The sequence below is a fragment of the Leuciscus leuciscus genome, assembly GCF_965113295.1.
Source record: "Leuciscus leuciscus genome assembly, chromosome: 17".
Lineage (NCBI taxonomy): Eukaryota > Metazoa > Chordata > Actinopteri > Cypriniformes > Leuciscidae > Leuciscus > Leuciscus leuciscus.
This window is the reverse complement of record NC_138741.1, coordinates 37,574,972-37,592,804: the sequence shown is the minus strand read 5'-3', so window position 1 is coordinate 37,592,804 and position 17,833 is coordinate 37,574,972. Positions and strand designations below refer to the sequence as shown.

Below are 17,833 nucleotides of genomic sequence, written 5' to 3'. Positions count from 1 at the left end.
CAGTCAGTCTCCACATGAATGACTGTGGATTAGTGCTTCTGAATGTCAGATGTGTTAAACATGCATCTTAGATTTACTCACATGTGGTGTCTTTGCCTTCTTGTCTCAAATACCTCAGCATTGCGCTCATGCTCCATTTGTTCCCATAATCCTCTACTTCAGGGTCATCGCAGCTGAAAGGAAGAGAAACCCTGACTGTCAGCACTACAAAAACAGCACTGAGAAATGGGCACAACGTAACAATGTTGACATGATTAGCAAACACAAGGATTAGCTTGCATTTGAAGTCACATTCCTGAGCCGTTTAAGTGATTATTTAACTATTATTTCTGACAGCTTAGATCGGTTCTCATTACTGTACATGCATGATGCTTTATGGCACGGCGCTGCCATCAGGCATTAAGGATTCATAACCTTACGCACATGTAGATGGAACTCACATTGATTTTGGTGTTCAGTGGGTTTAAACACACTCAGATGTGTCTAAGATCACAATAATGATCTGCTGATCAACACTTTTAAAAGAGGAACTTTATTAAAAAATTTTTTTATTAAAAATATCAACTGAAAATAAAAACTCTCTCTTCAAAAATTATTTACATCTTCCATTACAACTGCAAAAAATATATATTTTGATGATTTATGGGCAGAAAACATTGCACATTTCAATATATTCTTTTTTTTTTTTACAATATTTAGAAATTCAATGTATTGTCCCATCCATAGAGGTGACATTTCACTTCTATTCATCCTTTAAACTTTAAAATGATTTTTAAACTTAAATCAAAACTTTCCAATGATGTTTTGTCAAGCCAGCACCGAACTCTACTTACATGTAATTTTGCATTTAAATTCAAATTCAGGAGCTGATAGTTTAATTGGCTGATAGTGATAGTTTGGCTAGTTTATCTAAACTCTCTTTACATTACCGCCCAAAAGTGTGGTCTAATTAAGATTTTTTAATAGCATATTAGAGTGATTTGTGAAGGATCATGTGACACTGAAGACTGGAGTAATGATGGTGAAAATTCAGCTTTGATCACAGGAATAAATTACACTTTACTGTATATTCACATAGAAAACAGCTGTTTTAAATTGTGATAATGATATTTCACTTTTTACTGTATTTTTGATCAAATAATTGCAGCCTTGATGAGCAGAAGAGACTTTTTTTTTTAAAGTCCTCACGATTTCAATTTTTTTACCAGTAGTGTATTAATTATTTAGTGTATTATTAATTATTTATTTTCTTTGGCCTGTTGAATCAAATAGAATATTTCCTGAGAACCCAGAAATATGAATCTATTTAATTGAGGAAAAAAAAGATTTTTGCTGCTTGTTCAATTGGGTTAAATTTAAAAGAGCTATAATGCAAAACAGTTATTGACCATTTTATCACAACTTTTATCTGTACAATCTACTTATCTAAAATAGAGCGGAGTAGGAGTCAGCACCCTTTACAACACATCTACATAATACAGCACAGCCTCTGTTTTTCTGTTCAAACGGTGTCATTAAAATACCAGCAGAACTGTTGGCACACAAACACTGCACTTAGCAGCAGGAGTCTGGAAATCTGTGTGTCCACGCGGCGCCGCGCCTCTACGAGCTCTCTGCTTGCTCACCTGACGTAGTCGCTGCTCTTTTTGTTGACACTGTAGTTGGTCAGATGCATGAACTGGTTCTTGATGTTTGCTGTGGCGTGGTCATACTTCACCGTGGCAAACCTACAACACACACAACCGAGAAGGAAAACATGAGCTTTATAGCGATTATGACATTTAACGGACCTGTTGAAAAGAATAAACAGGTAAAGTACCAAAGCAAGCAGTCATCAAACTAAAACTAGCAGATCTCCATCATCGTCCACCACCGTTAGGACAAACACGGTCCTGATGACTGTACAATGGGGTTTAATAAATCAAACATATCCTCAATAAGCCACATGTGACTCTGGATCACAGAACCAGTCACGAGTCGCACGGGTATATTTGTGGCAATAGCCAACAATACATTGTATGGGTCAAAATTATCGATTTTTCTTGTATGCCAAAAATCATTAGGACATTAAGTAAAGATCATGTTTCAGGAAGATATTTTGTAAATTTCCTACTGTAAATTTAGAAAACATTTATTTTTGTGAGTGATCGATCATAAATGTAGAACTTTAAAGGACATTTTCTCAATGTTACATTTTTTTGCACCCTCAGATTCCAGATTTTCAAATAGTTGTATCTTGGCCAAATATTATCATATCCTAACAAACCATACAGCTTATTCAGCTTTCAGGTGATTTATACATCTCAATTTAAAAAAAAAATACCCATGTGACTGCTTTTGTGGTCCAGGGTCACATTTATACTTATAAAAGTACAAGATCAATACCTAGATAGCACTAGATTACTATATTGTGGTGGTGGTGCCGCAGGTAAAATACGCTGATCAGTTAGTAAAGTAGCAGCACACTCTCCTCAACAACATACATGAGTTTAGGAATGTCTCGAATCACTGAACATGAGCAACAGTAATGCAGGGATGATGTAATAAACGAGTTGTGTTTCAGCTCTTCCGGGTCCTTCGTCCTGAAGTCAGTGGGTTTTTGGTTAAATGCCTGAAATGAGGTCTGTGGTAAACACAAGCTCAGGGTATTTTTATTCACGGTTTATTCTATAAATACATCAGTAATGCCACCTTGTGATATTTTAAAGGTTTTAAAGTTTTTTTTACTTTCTAACAAGTGTCTAAATGGGATGACAGGTTGTCAGACATTAAACGAACAGATGAACTCATCAACTCACTAGTCGCTTTCACAGCATCGTTGTGTTTATAATCACGCTCTTGCAAACTATTCTAACTCAAACTTAAAGGCTGAAAGAGTTGTTGAAGCTTAAAGTCAGCATGAAACAGAAGTTGTGCTAGTCTTTGTTTCTCTATTGTGTCGTATATCGAGTGAAACACTTCTGGAACAAGAACAGATGTGGGCGGGGCTTGATTGTGTCTGTGGGGAATTGATTGGCTGGTTGTGGTTTGCTATTGGCTGATCTCATGTGAGTGACAGGTTATAGCCCCGCCCTCGTCATCAGAGAAGAGAAGAGATGCTGCAAGAGGAGCTTATTTTGAGTCAAGATTACCAGGAACAGGAATTTAACACAATAATAATGAGTACATATAAATCATCTATATTAAATACTGCAATATTTCATAAAAAAAAAAGAATTGTCAATTTTGATTTCATCGTGACTTTAAAGGTGGTGGCGTTGAAGTCATGTGACTATGGTGTAGTTCGTTTAGCTTTTCGACTTTGTATTTTATTTAGCCTTCAAAATCCATAAATGTTCTGTTCATTTCTGAAGATTATCATGATGATCAAAACAAGTATGAATCATAAACTTTTGCTGGTCACAAGGCTTATTTATTGCAATAATCCAAAAGCCAATGAAACAACTCTATTGGGTTTTTGTTGCAGAAACCAACAGGTTGGCCTACAAAAACATGTCATCACTGACACTTAAAATAATGTACAATAAGGTTCCATTAGTTAATATTAACAATTAAAAATACTTCTAAAGCTAAAGCTAAAGTCAATTTCAGCAATTACTAATACATTATTAAAACTGTTAATATTATTTAAATGGACCTAAGCTGACATGAACTTACAATGAACAATAAACAAAGATGAATAAATACTGTAACAAATGTATTGCTTTTTGTTAGGTGACGCACTAATGTGGCCTTTATCAATGTTTAATGAAATCTCCTTATAAACTGCACATAATGGTATCGCGAGAATACCGCATAATCACAACCCATAACAGAACAAGTGTTATTAGCGTAATCTTCAGTGATTTGTCCTAAAGCTGGAGGGGCGAGTGGAGGAAGAATGTCCTGGCACACCGAGAGCACCTGAACGCCTTCAAAGCTTCGGGATCTCCGAGATAAAAGTGGAGCCAGCGGTTGCTGAAAACACAGCGGCCCACAATGCACTGCTCATCCACTTCACACGGCTTCACTCCGCACGCCATCCAAAAAATCGGAGGATTTGTTTGAGCTTCTCACTCGCATGTCTGAGAAAACGCTCTCCTCTCGGTGCCAGAAGCAGGACTGTGTGTGCAGATCTAGACTGAATGCGTTTCACAGGCGCTCAGTCCGGGATTCGGAGAGATCGGGAGACTTTCCACACAAAACTTCGACACTAATATTTGTGGCTTGTGTAAAAATATCATAAAAAGAGCCTTTTCAGGTAGAAGAAATCATTTAAAAAGATAATTATATAAGCCTGAGAATGTGCTCGCTTAAAAAAAAAGGGGAAAAAAAGGAAAAAAAATTAAACAAATGTCAGATTTCCTTGGTGCTTTAAATACAATTTAAAAAAGCTATAAAAAAACTAAAAAAAACTTTTGTCAATGTCCTTCCAGCAATGAGACAATGGAAAGCTTTGTTTGAGGCCTAGATGAGCCGTCCAACTTTCCTGGACACATCTCTGCTGCCATCTAGTGTTTGTGCTCTCTTACTGTCATACAGGGATATTTCTGGTTAATACACTAACTTGTGGGGGGGGGTTAAAACATCAACTTAATAAACAGAGACAATGATTTATTCAAAAAAATTTAAAAAACCAAAAAAATTGTAGGCTGATTGTAAGTGTAAAACCTGAGACTCGAAGCACTGGAAATATATCTGGAACAACAGGCTTTATCAACAACATCCAATCTTTATGAAAACATGACTAAAATCAGTCAAACTTCCTTCTGGAGGTTCTCTTTCCATATTGAATAATCCCACAGGCCCATGTGACTTATATATTATTATTATTATTATTATTATTTTGTTGTAATTATAAGTATCTGTGCTGCTGTTTTCTATTACAAACATGATTTCAACACCATTAAAACAGTGTTAAGCATAAAATATGAAATACTAGTCAGAAAAATCTGTTTTTTTAACTGGAAAAGTTTATTTTGCTAAGTATCATATTGACACATCAGGCTTTTATGGCTCATATAGTCTGATATTAGTGAGAATATGGAGGGGAAAAAAACGCCTTTTTATTCACAGACCAAAAATTTGCAAAAATATGCAATTTAGTGCAGATGCTGATATTAATATGTGCAAAAAGTAAGATCAAATTCTGATGCTTAATGTAAATCAATGTGATCTTTATAACAGTATAGCAGATACTTACATAAAATACATTTAAATATCAATAAAATCCATATGAATATCAGCTGTCACTCAATATCTGCCAATAATATATTATGTATATTAATAATATGTAAGATGATCTTTAAATGCTTAGTTTTATGATCAAATCTCTGTAGTTTTAAATCATATAATGCAATGCAAAATAATGATGATTGAGAGATGAACAAATAAACCTTCCTCAAAAGCCTGATGATCATATTTGATACGCATGATTATGATAATAAATGATGTATGATAATCAAGTAAAGCTGCTTCAATATTACTAACAATATCAAAGTTATTCTTGCGTTTCCTTGATAAATCAGGGCAGATTTGACACAGAAAGACTCGTGAAGCTCGAGCTGAAGGAGGACGCTTGTACAATTATACTGAGAGACTTTTTTTTTTTTACCATTTACCAGTTTAACAATAAGGCAATATCATAATGACAGCTTTATTTATTTGTTTAGTTGACTTCATGTAAATATGAAGATAAGGGTACAAAGATTGACAAGTTTCCTCCATTAAAGTTCTGCACCTGTAGTGTATGACACAGACACTGATGCACAAACACAGTTATGCTCTATTCTTCTACACTATATAATAATAAAATAATCTTATTTAGCTTCACAACTTAAAATATAATCTGCATGCACCATTTAGTCAAATTCATTTCTCAATCTATTGACAGAAAGGTTTTTGCATGTATTAATAAAATGTTATTTAATAATAATACTAGTCATGATAAGCATATTTCTAGTGCGTGGCTCAAACTCACAGGCACATTACCGGGAAGACACTCGTCAGACTAAAACTGCACATACACACATATGTCTTACAGGTGCGACAGCCTGGATGATGTAAATGCATTACCTGGCCAGCCCTTCCTCATAGAGATAGATCAGGAGAGGGTCGTATGAGGTCACCAGCACGTACAGACGCACGTCAAACTTAAAATCTGCAGAAGCAAAAGAAACAAACTGGATGTAAAAACATTCGTTATACATAATGAGTTATACCTGTGAGTGTGTGTGTCGTAGACTCACCGTCAATCAGTAGAGGATTGCTGATGTACCGGGACACCAGGATATTCTCTTCCAGTGGGATCTGACTCGGCTGAAACACCAAGCATGTGTTATTAAGCATGTGACAGAACAAGACTGTCAGATTACAGAAGCATGTTCGTTTCCCATGAGAAACACTCTACTTTATGCAGTGAACCAAAACTCAAACCAAACAGAGTTTGCAAGCAAAAAGCTCAATTCAAGAGCTGTGAAGGATCATCTCTTTGTCTTTTGTTGTTTGATTGGCGTTAATGGTGATATCGTCAGCAGGTTTATAAGACTGCTGCCACTTTAAGACCCAATGCAGATCTAATACACATCATCATATTTTCTCCCAAGTATGTACGCCTATTTAAGACATTAACTGTGTTTAAGTAAATACTCTCCAAGCCGGTCATTTTGACATATGTTTGTGTGTATTTGATCGTTTAGACACGCACGCAAAGCTTTAGTAAGTAATTAGTAAGTAGTAGTTTGCGGCACGTTTCGGAGTGCACACTCATAAGCCACCTTGAAGATGGAAACAGCATCTCTTGCATGGATTATTGTGCTTCTAATAGCTCTTTTTATTATCAAACACGCCCCCTAATTTAGCAACAGTAGAGACTGCATTTTACAGCAGTCAGAATGACTGAGCATTAGCTTTTAATAGTTTTAACTCAAATATCTTCTTTTTATAATCATTGGAAGCCAAAATCGCAAATAAAATTTGTTTAATATCACAGGCCAGACTAAACTTTTCTTTAGTTCTCTCAGCTATCATCACTAATTAAGAGGGGACTTTCATGTTGCGCACGCTGAAGCTCCACGTGAGAGATATCTCTCTCTCTCTCTCTCTCTCTCTCTAATATCAAAAATATATCACAGACAAATGGTTTAATATTATCCCATCCCATGTGTAGTGTAATTAAGATGAAACGGCACAGCTGAGCGGGCAGTGATCAACCCACCAAACCCCCCCACCCAAATAGTTTTTATGACTGATCTGCGTGATTCATGTGGGTCATGATTTTAGGCGGAATTCCAGATTAATCCGTAAGAAGAATCACATCCCTGATATTTACTGACATATCACTAGAGACTTACTGATATAAATATTGTAATTAATTTATTTATTTGGAGTACTTCTTTATTGCACAATGCACATTTCTTAATATTAAAGGTGCAGTCTGTAAGAATGACAACTAGTGGTGGAAATAGGTACTGCAGTCCAAATTCAAAATATCGGAGATCGTCGTTTCTCCCGCCTCCTCAGACTCAACGCTCACACGGGTCGCCAGTTTGAGCACACGCAACAGGAACGAGCGCAGTGGACAATGACATTTGGAAAATTGGCAACGTGCAATATTATAGACCAAAACAAAAACAAACATTCCAGCCTGGAAACGCACGTTTCAAAGTAAAATAACTGGCTATAGAAGTGTTGTTCAGAGAAACGAGCATGTGAACCTAGCATGTTTCCTCAATATATGCAAACATATTATGGTATTTTTATGCTTTAGTAGAGTGAAAAAGTTACATAAATTACCATAAAGTGTGTTTAACTTAACCCTCTGAGGTCGAGAAACGCGCCGACGCGTTTTGCTGGATTTTTTTCACATAGCAGCAACATAAACTTAAATTACTCCGTCATTTATGGTTATACAGAAAAAAGAAATATAAAAAAATAATCTGTGATATTTCTACTTTTGTATGTGTCCACTTACAATCAAATCAAAACATTGTGCTTTTGTAAAATAAAGAAAATAAACAGGGTGTGCGTTCTGTCTCTCCGTCGCGGTGAACTTTTTTTTCTTGAGCACGTCTATAAACTGAAACAAAACTCAGCGAATACTTCTCACACATTTATGAGCCATATACCTTTATACACATTTAAGTGTGTACTTTTAAATGATCGGATTCAAACTGAAAACAAATATTCTCTGTTTAAGTAATTTGTATAAAACCAACAGGATGTCCAGTATCTCAAACGCTTGCTAATTACTTTTAATTCGACACGCCCACTCGCGCAAAAGAGATTCACATGCAAATCTCCACATGGGACGCGAACGCCCTCGTTACCTCAAACACAAAACACCAAAACACTTCACAAGTCTCTGCTTTTCGTCGAGTTTGGAAGACGCGCTGTGAGCTTACATGGATTTACCTCAGAAGAAGAAGAACGCGATTTGAAGACAAGAAAGATGTAAGGTAAGAAATTCTTACTTATTAGTTTATGGTATTGTTGCATAAACTTCACATTGCAGTTGAACTGTTGCTAGATATATGGTGAATATTATACTATTTAGACCCGTGTTTCCTGTTAAATACTGTTTGTGGATATCTGCTCAAACATAGATATGTATAACCATAATGTTATATAATTTGGAGTGCGATGGCGTTTGAATGTATCATATTTTGGAGCGCGCTGTGGGTTTGAATGTATCATATTTTGGAGCGCTGTGGGTTTTAATGTATCATATTTTGGAGCGCGATTGCGTTTGAAAGGAAAAATGCACCAAACATTAGGCTTTATGTTTTTACTATTATCTCATTTCATATCATTATAACGAATGGAAACATTTGAAGTAACATATGATAATCAATATATTTTTCTCTAGCGTAGTTGTTCTTGAAATCTTTTGGAAGATTTAATTTATTGTTATTATTATTTTATGCAGCACTGCGTAGCCTATGCCTACAAGGCACAACAAACCTGGTGTTCATTATATATTGTTGGAAACGTGTGTGTGTGTGTGTGTGTGTGTGTGTGTATTCTGTGAATTTTAAAAAGAAATTTTAACCAGAAAAATCTAAAATCTATTCCCAAAATCGTGCAGCCCTATAGTTTCTCTTGATATCAGTATGTTCACAGTTTTTTCTTTTTTTTTTTTTCTTTCAGGGACCAGATGCAACTGAGTCCTGCTGACTTCAACATTTACATGAGTCTCTGTACATGAACATGGTAAAGTGAAAATCAAACACCTTGGAAATTAATGGTATGTACAATGTTTTTAGGAATAGCACAAAGGTCTCTGTCTTTGGATCATTGTTTTCAATGTGCTCTTTTGTCATTTGTATTTTTGGATTGTGTTGTGTTGTAAATAAATCCAAACAATCTAAAAGCCATTCTTTTTTAAATCTCCTCATTCTTTGTGCAAGGTTGCTCTGAATGACAGGGCCTGATCGCTCCTAATAGGGCAGTTAGGGGAGTGTCTTTGTCTTTCTCAGGTGTAAAAGCTTACATATTCATGAGATGATCACGCCTCTTCGCATATGGCTTTGTCACACAAAACACGTCTTAGAAATTTTAAATCAATATATTGTCTTATCTGAATGAGCAGTCAGGGTGATTTTCACATAGTTTTGGAGCAAATATTCTAGGCTATGTCATACAATTTTCAAAAGTCTTGTGAAGAAATAATCAGTATGGGTTTCATGGCCTTATTTCAGTGAGAATTTTTTTTTTTGTATTTTCACAAACCACGCATAAATGTCATTATCTCAAAACTACAAACTTTTACATACATGCTGCTGATATATTATTGTAGCAGAGTTTGTGCTGAATACAGTGTAATTAGACTTTAGCCATGAACATGTCACTAGTAACAGAAAAAAACACAAATGTCAGAGCATGTCAGACCACCTCCAGGCCCAGAAAACAGCTCAGACCTCAGAGGGTTAATATCACTATTAGTAATGATAGTATGATCTCTGTATAATATCAGTCTTTAAATACAAGATTTTTAAAGTGTACCTAAAGTACACTTGCAATAGTTCCACTTTAGCACAATCAAATATACTGAAGTATATCTTTAGTTGAACTTCAGCACTATTTCTGGATAACTAAAGTACTAAATACTAATGTACAAAATTAGTTGTTCCAATTTAGCAGACTTTAAGTATATTAATTTAATATAACAACCGTACAATTGCAGGGTATTTATACATAAATATGTAAATGTATTTGTAGAATACTTAGCATAAAATAAATGTATTTCAAAGACATTTTAGATTTTTTATTTTTCACTAGGTTGACATGCAATTTGCAACAAAAGTGGACGCAAAGTGGCAGCAAAAGGAGGAAACTTTAGAGATTAAGACTTGTGAAATTGGTCATAATGCTCAATGCACATAAAGTATTCTGATTCAATGTGAGCAGATCTAAATGTAAGGCCGCAATCAACACTTTTCATTCATTTACACATTTCACTTTAATCATGACAGCCATAATAGATTAAGATGAATTGTACAGGGGAATTTTTTACCCTGTTATCTTGCATTTGGGGGACATTTTATGCCATTTTTGGAGGCATATCCCCTTAATCACTTACATTGCTGACCAGGTAGATGCCCCTGCCCCTGGAGGACGCCACAGGTTTGATGATCCACGCACCCTTGTCTTTGCTGAAGGAGCCTGAGGTTTACATGAGGACAGAGAGACAGAGTGTTATCAAAGCCCAGCAGAGAAGCAGACACATCTTTCTTACTGTCGTTGATGTTAAGAGTCTGACAGGACAGACATGTGCCCACTCACTGCTGAATTCCTGGTACTCGGCCGGAAGCACGAAGGTCTGGGGTACGATGTGGAAGTTTTGAAAGCCGTGGGTTTGCTGCATCCTCTGGATGTTTTTGTAGAGCCGGTCTTTCCGCGTGAGCTCGAACGACCTGGAAAGCAACGGGAGCATTGACCGTAAGTGCTGAGGATGAGGTTAGCGTCTGAGATAGCGGGGGGAACATAAACCCTTGAAATAACACCACAGTGGCAGCGCATGTTCGGTTTGATCTATTGCGCTGTTTCTTCCAAACAAAATGTACTCGGCTCAAACTGCCAATGAATACATGCCGTCCGCCCACTTGGAAGGCCGGTGGTGTCGACGTCGTTGTTGCTGAGTGAGAGTGTGTGTGACTTTGGGGGGAAACACACTGACTGCACACCACAAACTAGTGTTGGTTTAAACACCAGCAACTTTCGGATGAAAGAAACGCATTACAAATCACCTGTGAGTCCTAACACGTCTTATAAGAAATAAATGAAATAAACTGGCCAAATTATAAACCAGTATCGCACATCCTTTAAAGAAAAGGCCACCCCATAATGCACTGCTTACTTAAAATCCATCAAAGATGGTGGACAAATTTTGCTAAATGCTTAAATATCTATATAATCCATTCATTACTGAAAAACGAATATCAAATCTTAAATCCCACGATCAATCTTTTACTGAGCTGTTTTCAGTTGATGTGTGAACAAAACTTAGAGCGCCTCACATCCTATAAGCTCTGTGCTATGTTCCTTTTGATACAACATAAAGTTACAACTTTTAAATTGTGTAAATTTGATCATGAAATCCAAACAATGAAGGTCATTTTGACGCTTTTGATCAGCAAACATACATATAGAAAAACATATGTACAAATGTGACCCTGGACCACAAAATCAGTCACATGGTTCAATTTTTTTTAATTGTTATACATCATATGAAAGCTGTATAAATAAGCTTTCCATTGGTGCATGGTTTCTGGTTAGGATATGATAATATTTGGCCGAGATACGACTATTCTGGAATCTGGAATCTGAGGGTGCAAAAAAATCGAAACATTGAGAAAATCTCCTTTAAAGTTGTGCATTTGTGTTCTCGATTGTGCAGCATTCACTCACAAAAATAAATGTTTTATATATTTACGGTAGGAAATTTACAAAATATCTTCATGGAACATGATCTTTACTTAATATCCCAATGATTTTTGGCATAAAAGAAAACCCATACAATGTATTGTTGGCTATTACCACACATATACCCGTGCGACTCTTGACAGGGTCACATACAAATCTGGGCCCCGAAGCTGAAGCATGCTTACTTGACGTGCAAGAACCCATGAGGTTCATTCTCGTGTGTTACGCAGCACGTTTGAGCTTCAGCAAGAACCGAACTGTAATGACATACACACCTGGGAAAGTGGTTGACTTTCTGGAAATCCTGTAGAGAGCGCAGGAGGTAGGGCTTCAGGTGCGAGCCAGTCCACATCAGGTTAAAATCATTGCTATTTGGATGCACCTAAAGAGAAAAAAATATTATTTTAGGCCAGGGTAAAGTCAAAAAATGAAAAAGATGAATGTAAAAGTTATTAATTTACAGTCATTTTCATTGCTATTACATTTGAGCTGTGTTGTATTGAGCCCTCATAAACACTAACCACTGTACTGGAGCTCAGCCTGAAGAAACTGAATGGCAGGTTGAACCCTTAATACTTGTGTTGCTAAACTGAACTGAACTGAAATAACATCAACCAGTGTGCAGTGAACAAGCAGAGGACACTGTGCTGAATCCCACAACGCAATGCGTTTGACTTCACCTTACATTGCCAGTAGCCAAATAAACCAGTGGTCCTATCAGATGTGATCTTGAACCTCTTTTTCTTGACTAATTATTATTTCATCAGACTGCCAAAGGTTTCTGCAATCTATATCCAAGATGATAACTGGATGCCACTCATCCACTCCATTTAAATTGTACAGCATATAGTGTATAGTAACATTTAATTCTCTAACATGGCTAATGTTTACAGATTTACCTCATGGAATCCATGATTGACCAGCATGCCACGCACAAGACGACTCTCCGTACGCACAATCTTGAAGCCCAAGTTATATTTTTCTGTAAAAAAGAAAAAAAAAAGGAAAACAAAACTCAGAAATACTGAAACAAGAATTACAAGAACAATGGCATGTTGCGAATTACAATTTTTATGAAAGCAGTCAATAGACATAGATATTTAAATAACATTAGACATGCCATTTATATAACTCTAAAAAATGATGTCACTGGAAAAAAGTAAATATTTGTATATTTTGAGTGTGTGACGAACTAGTGTACAGTACAGTACAGTAATTACCAGTAGAGCCGCACGATTAATCTCAATTCAAACACGTGATCTTACTCCTAAATGGCAACGATTCGTCTGTGTCTATTAAACCTTTGACAAGTACGATCACAGCGAACATTCAGATCTGCGTTCTGACCCAGAGAGAGCCGTTGTCGTGTGTAGATATGAAACTGTGTGTGAAGCTGTCTTTTCAACACACATTGTGTGATTATTTCTGTCACAATCATTCAGATTATCACAGAAGAACTGGGATGAAAGTTTATAGCTCGGATATAAACACTGATGTCTAAAGAGCGATCAAAACAGAGTAAATCACCTTTTAAACAAAAGTAATAAATAAAAGATAAAGATTGTATCAATTACACCATTACACCAACTAGGTGGCGACAAGTGACTGTAAAAAAAAAAAAAGATTTGTGTGCGTCTCAATCTCATAGTCAGGACACTGATCAGAGATCGGCCATTTAAGGCCATTATCAATCGCAAAATCCTTCCAGTGCACGGAAACGTTCGCTCCCTAAAAACTCCCACAATGCACTGTGAGATCCAGGCAGCATCGACGCTCACTGTTTCCCACAGCGGAAGTTCTGAAGGGGTTTAGATGTAGAAAAACAGCATAAACATGCATTGCTAGACAGGTACTAAACATAATCTTGCTAAAATTAATCATTAATTCACAGCTGAAATATTGCAGGTATACGTAACAATTTATCAATTAAATATGAATAATTATTACAAAAACTGTAAATATTAAAAATTTGATATTTTCATCAAGTAATGAAATAAGCCTTTATAAGTGAATCATTGAATCATTCATTCAAACTAATTTTTTTAAATAAATAATTCCTTAAAATTAATAAAATATTTGTTTTATACACTGCAGATATTAACATTATGTCAGAACCCCCAGTAAATGACATATTACTTTGTTTATGTGTCTATTCATAATCGTGGGAGAATCGTGATCTATTTTGAACCAAAAAATCGTGATTCGCCAATTAATCCAGAATCGTGCAGCTCTTCTCATTATATATCATAATTTCATGTTGCAGAATTTCTTTAAAGGGATAGTTCACTTTGAAATAAAATTTTGGTATGTTTTAGCTTACCTCAAGGGCATCCAAGACGTAGGTGTCTTTTTTTCTGCAGTAGTTTCAATTTTGATATTTTTAGGGTCAAACCGTTCTTGTCTGTCAGTCATATAATGCAGGTCCATGGTATGACGATGGTCACTGTCTCAAAGAGCATGCACAGAGTCCAAATTAAAACAATTCCCCATCGTAAGTACACATTGATGGCCTAAGACACGAAACGAGCGGTTTGTGTGAGAAAACGAACAGTATTTATATCGTTGTTACCTCTTGTACACAGCCATGTCCGAGTGATCTGAGAGCGCGGGCGGGTATAGATATATACACTAGATGTCGCCTTGGCAACTGCAGTTCATTGGAACGAAACCGTAGCCAAGGCGACATCTAGTGTATATATCTATACCCGCCCGCGCTCTCAGATCACTCGGACATGGCTGTGTACAAGAGGTAACAACGATATAAATACTGTTCGTTTTCTCACACAAACCGCTCGTTTCGTGTCTTAGGCCATCAATGTGTACTTACGATGGGGAATTGTTTAATTTGGAGGACGGGGAATTGTTTTAATTTGGACTCTGTGCATGCTCTTTGAGACAAGGACCATGGACCTGCATTATATGACTGACAGACAAGAATGGTTTGACCCTAAAAATATCAAAATTGAAACTACTGCAGAAAAAAAGACACCTACATCTTGGATGCCCTTGAGGTAAGCTAAAACATACCAAAAATTAATTTCAAAGTGAACTATCCCTTTAATGCTCTTGTGTTAAACACAATACTTGTCGGCGTCTGTACCTCCAACAGATTTGATGGCCACATCTTTGGACACGATGGCTTCCGCACAGAAGAGGAGCACGGGAATCCTCTTCCCGACACCACTCCAGGCCACACACGGGTGTTTCCTGTGAAAACACAGGTTACAGCAAAGACAACACTGCTACTTCAGATGAACTTCACATGTATATGATATTGAGGAATTACCAAAGTCCCTTTCAAAGATCCCTTTCATATTGGCAGGACCAACTCACATCTCATACTTGAATGCGTAAAATAAATACCAAAATCATGAACTGCATGCCAAACTCACATTTAAATAAGATATTACAAATCAACAATAAAATCTGACATGAACTGTCCCATTAATGTTGTTTCTTACATATTTCATGTTGGTTCAGCCATCGGATGACTTAATGAAAACAGTAATGGATCCGCGCGCTAGCTCTTAAAGTGACAGCAGCCTAATCTGTGTCTGTCAGTCATTTTGTTAAGGATATAAAGCCACGGTTGTCAAACTGGGGTACGCGTACCCCCAGGGGTACGTGGACTGATTTCAGGGGGTACGCGAATTGCCGGTAATCTTGACAACCGCACCACCGCGGTGGCTGAGTAGTACCGGCGGTGGTTTGCCCAAAAAAATGAATGCTGTTTTACATTAATATTATGACACACAAAGCTTTGTTTACAAAATAAATAATAGGTTAGAAATTAAATGTTATATCGCAGCCATGGAAAAGTTTGAATTCATGACGAATGAGAGAGTTGTGCGTGAGCCCATAAACTTAAGCTTTTTCGGCTTTGAATTCTGGTTTGCAATCTGGTCATCCGATTATTAGCGAATTTAAAAATATTCCATTAGTTATTCCTTATAGAGAGCTTGAACCGTCTACTTTTAAACAAAACAATTCAAAACGAAAATAAACCGACTAGCCTATGCATGCAATCCGTATGAAGTGTGCATTTCTCTCTATAGGCGCGTTCACTGCGAAGATGACGAGTCAGCATCGTCAACAACTAACTAACACTGACACAAAAAAAAAAACACTTTATTAATAAACTATTCAAATGTCTCATTGCTATATTTGACACATTCATTACTTTTGCCGGCTCTGTTATGTGCGTTATTGGCAGCGTCACCCTCTGGTTACATGAACTCGTCACCACCGCATCAGCACCAGAACATGGAGATTTTGTTTTAGAGAATGATTGCACAACAGACATTAGAACATTAGATATTCTATAATTAAATCAACTAATCGAATATTCAAAAATCGTGACTCATCCCTGCATGGAATCTCTTGTTTCTTTTCCCATATCTTCACTCGCGTCTCACCCATTTCCAAAGGGGATTATAAACGTTTCTTCCTTTGTTCGCTTTTAGGTCGATTATTTTCGTATTCTTTAGGTGTGTCAGGACAGATAGCCTACATTTTTACTAGTACGTCAAATTCTTTTTAACACAGTTTGTGCTTGTTATTAGACATATGATAGTAAGGCGCGTCAAGTTCATTTGTAAAGCGCGTTTCACACGCGCGGGTGATTTTAGTTTGGCTTTCTCTGGCAGCGCGCAAACATAGCCTAAATGCCATATCAGTGGCTAAATGCTCTTGTGGAAGATAGAATTCGCTCTTCATACCTTTTACAAGTAGAAAACATGAAGATATCAGAAAATAGATCGATGGTCTCTTGCCTGCTCGTGTCCCACATCCCTCTCAAAGAGCAGAGCGGTAGGCTATATCACGCGTCTTTGTGTGGAAAATTTAACGAAAGTTTTTATTTATTTATTTATTTATTTTTAAATAGATTCAACTTTATTATATTATGTAAGTTACCAGTATTTACTGATATTTATTTCAATGCTTTACAGGCTTTAGTGTGTTGGTTCTTTTTTTATTTATTTTTTTTAATTTCAAAACAACCCCCCGACCACCGCAACACCGCCGGTATTTGGGTCCATTACTACCGCGGTGGTAAAAAACTGCCACCGTCACAGCCCTATTTGTATCATATGTTGACTTTTGATTAGATTTGTATCATATGTTTATGATTCTATTCACTATTCTCGACAAAATTGATCAAAATAAATATATAAAAAAAAAAAAAAAAAACTTGTTGTTAACAATTGGTGGTGTTGGGGGTACTCCGGAAGATCTATAATGTCTCAGGGGGTACATGCCTGTTAAAAGTTTGGGAACCACTGATATAAAGGATAGCTTTAATTGTAAGGAATGAGGATTAATAGTCTAAGTATTTAATTTAGTCACGACTAAAAGACTATCCAGTGTTATTTTACATTTGATTACTTTATTCAGTTTCGGTAGTATTTCTGAATACTAGTGTTAGACCTACCCAAAAACTTTTCTCTTTATTTCTCTCTATTTGTATCTTTATTATCTTAACTCTTGACAACAAAATTACCCCATTGTAAAAACACAATGAGTGAGCAAACATTTAGGTGAGATAAATGTAATTTAAATGTAATTTAAAAACAAATGTCAAAAAAAATAAAAAAATAAACATTTTCCAAAACGAAATTCAGGCCCTGGACATGATAACTAAAAAACACAATTCTGGTTTTGTAAATTCTGGCAAATTCACAATGTAAATACTGGGTCCTAAATCTAAACTGGGCTTCATCCTCTCTGTCACTCTTCCAGCATGAGCAGGAGACTGAGTTAAGCTCTGGGGCCGATGACAGACCTGTGAGGAACATCTAGACTATTTGAGGAGCGCTGTTACTATTTCAGAACTGACTGGTCTATATTTAGACAAGATAAGCTGTGAATTCATGAAATCTATATGTAACACCGGATGTTTGCTGTAGTTTTGTGTGTAGAGACTAGTTCTGCT

The 17,833-nt window shown here is 36.4% G+C and overlaps 1 protein-coding gene across 2 annotated transcripts in view; it reads right to left on the bottom strand.

Moving 5' to 3' along the window:
• ttll5 (tubulin tyrosine ligase-like family, member 5) overlaps positions 1-17,833 on the bottom strand; it is a 120,975-nt gene that overhangs the window by 102,205 nt on the left and 937 nt on the right. For both annotated transcript variants that reach the window (XM_082143407.1, XM_082143408.1), the window contains exons 3-11: positions 15,002-15,108; positions 12,801-12,883; positions 12,177-12,283; positions 10,762-10,892; positions 10,559-10,641; positions 6,228-6,297; positions 6,055-6,139; positions 1,626-1,727; positions 82-173 (exon numbers count right to left, since the gene is read on the bottom strand). In XM_082143407.1, the coding sequence (XP_081999533.1) occupies positions 82-173; positions 1,626-1,727; positions 6,055-6,139; positions 6,228-6,297; positions 10,559-10,641; positions 10,762-10,892; positions 12,177-12,283; positions 12,801-12,883; positions 15,002-15,108 (860 nt within the window). The remainder of the gene's footprint in view (positions 1-81; positions 174-1,625; positions 1,728-6,054; positions 6,140-6,227; positions 6,298-10,558; positions 10,642-10,761; positions 10,893-12,176; positions 12,284-12,800; positions 12,884-15,001; positions 15,109-17,833) is intronic.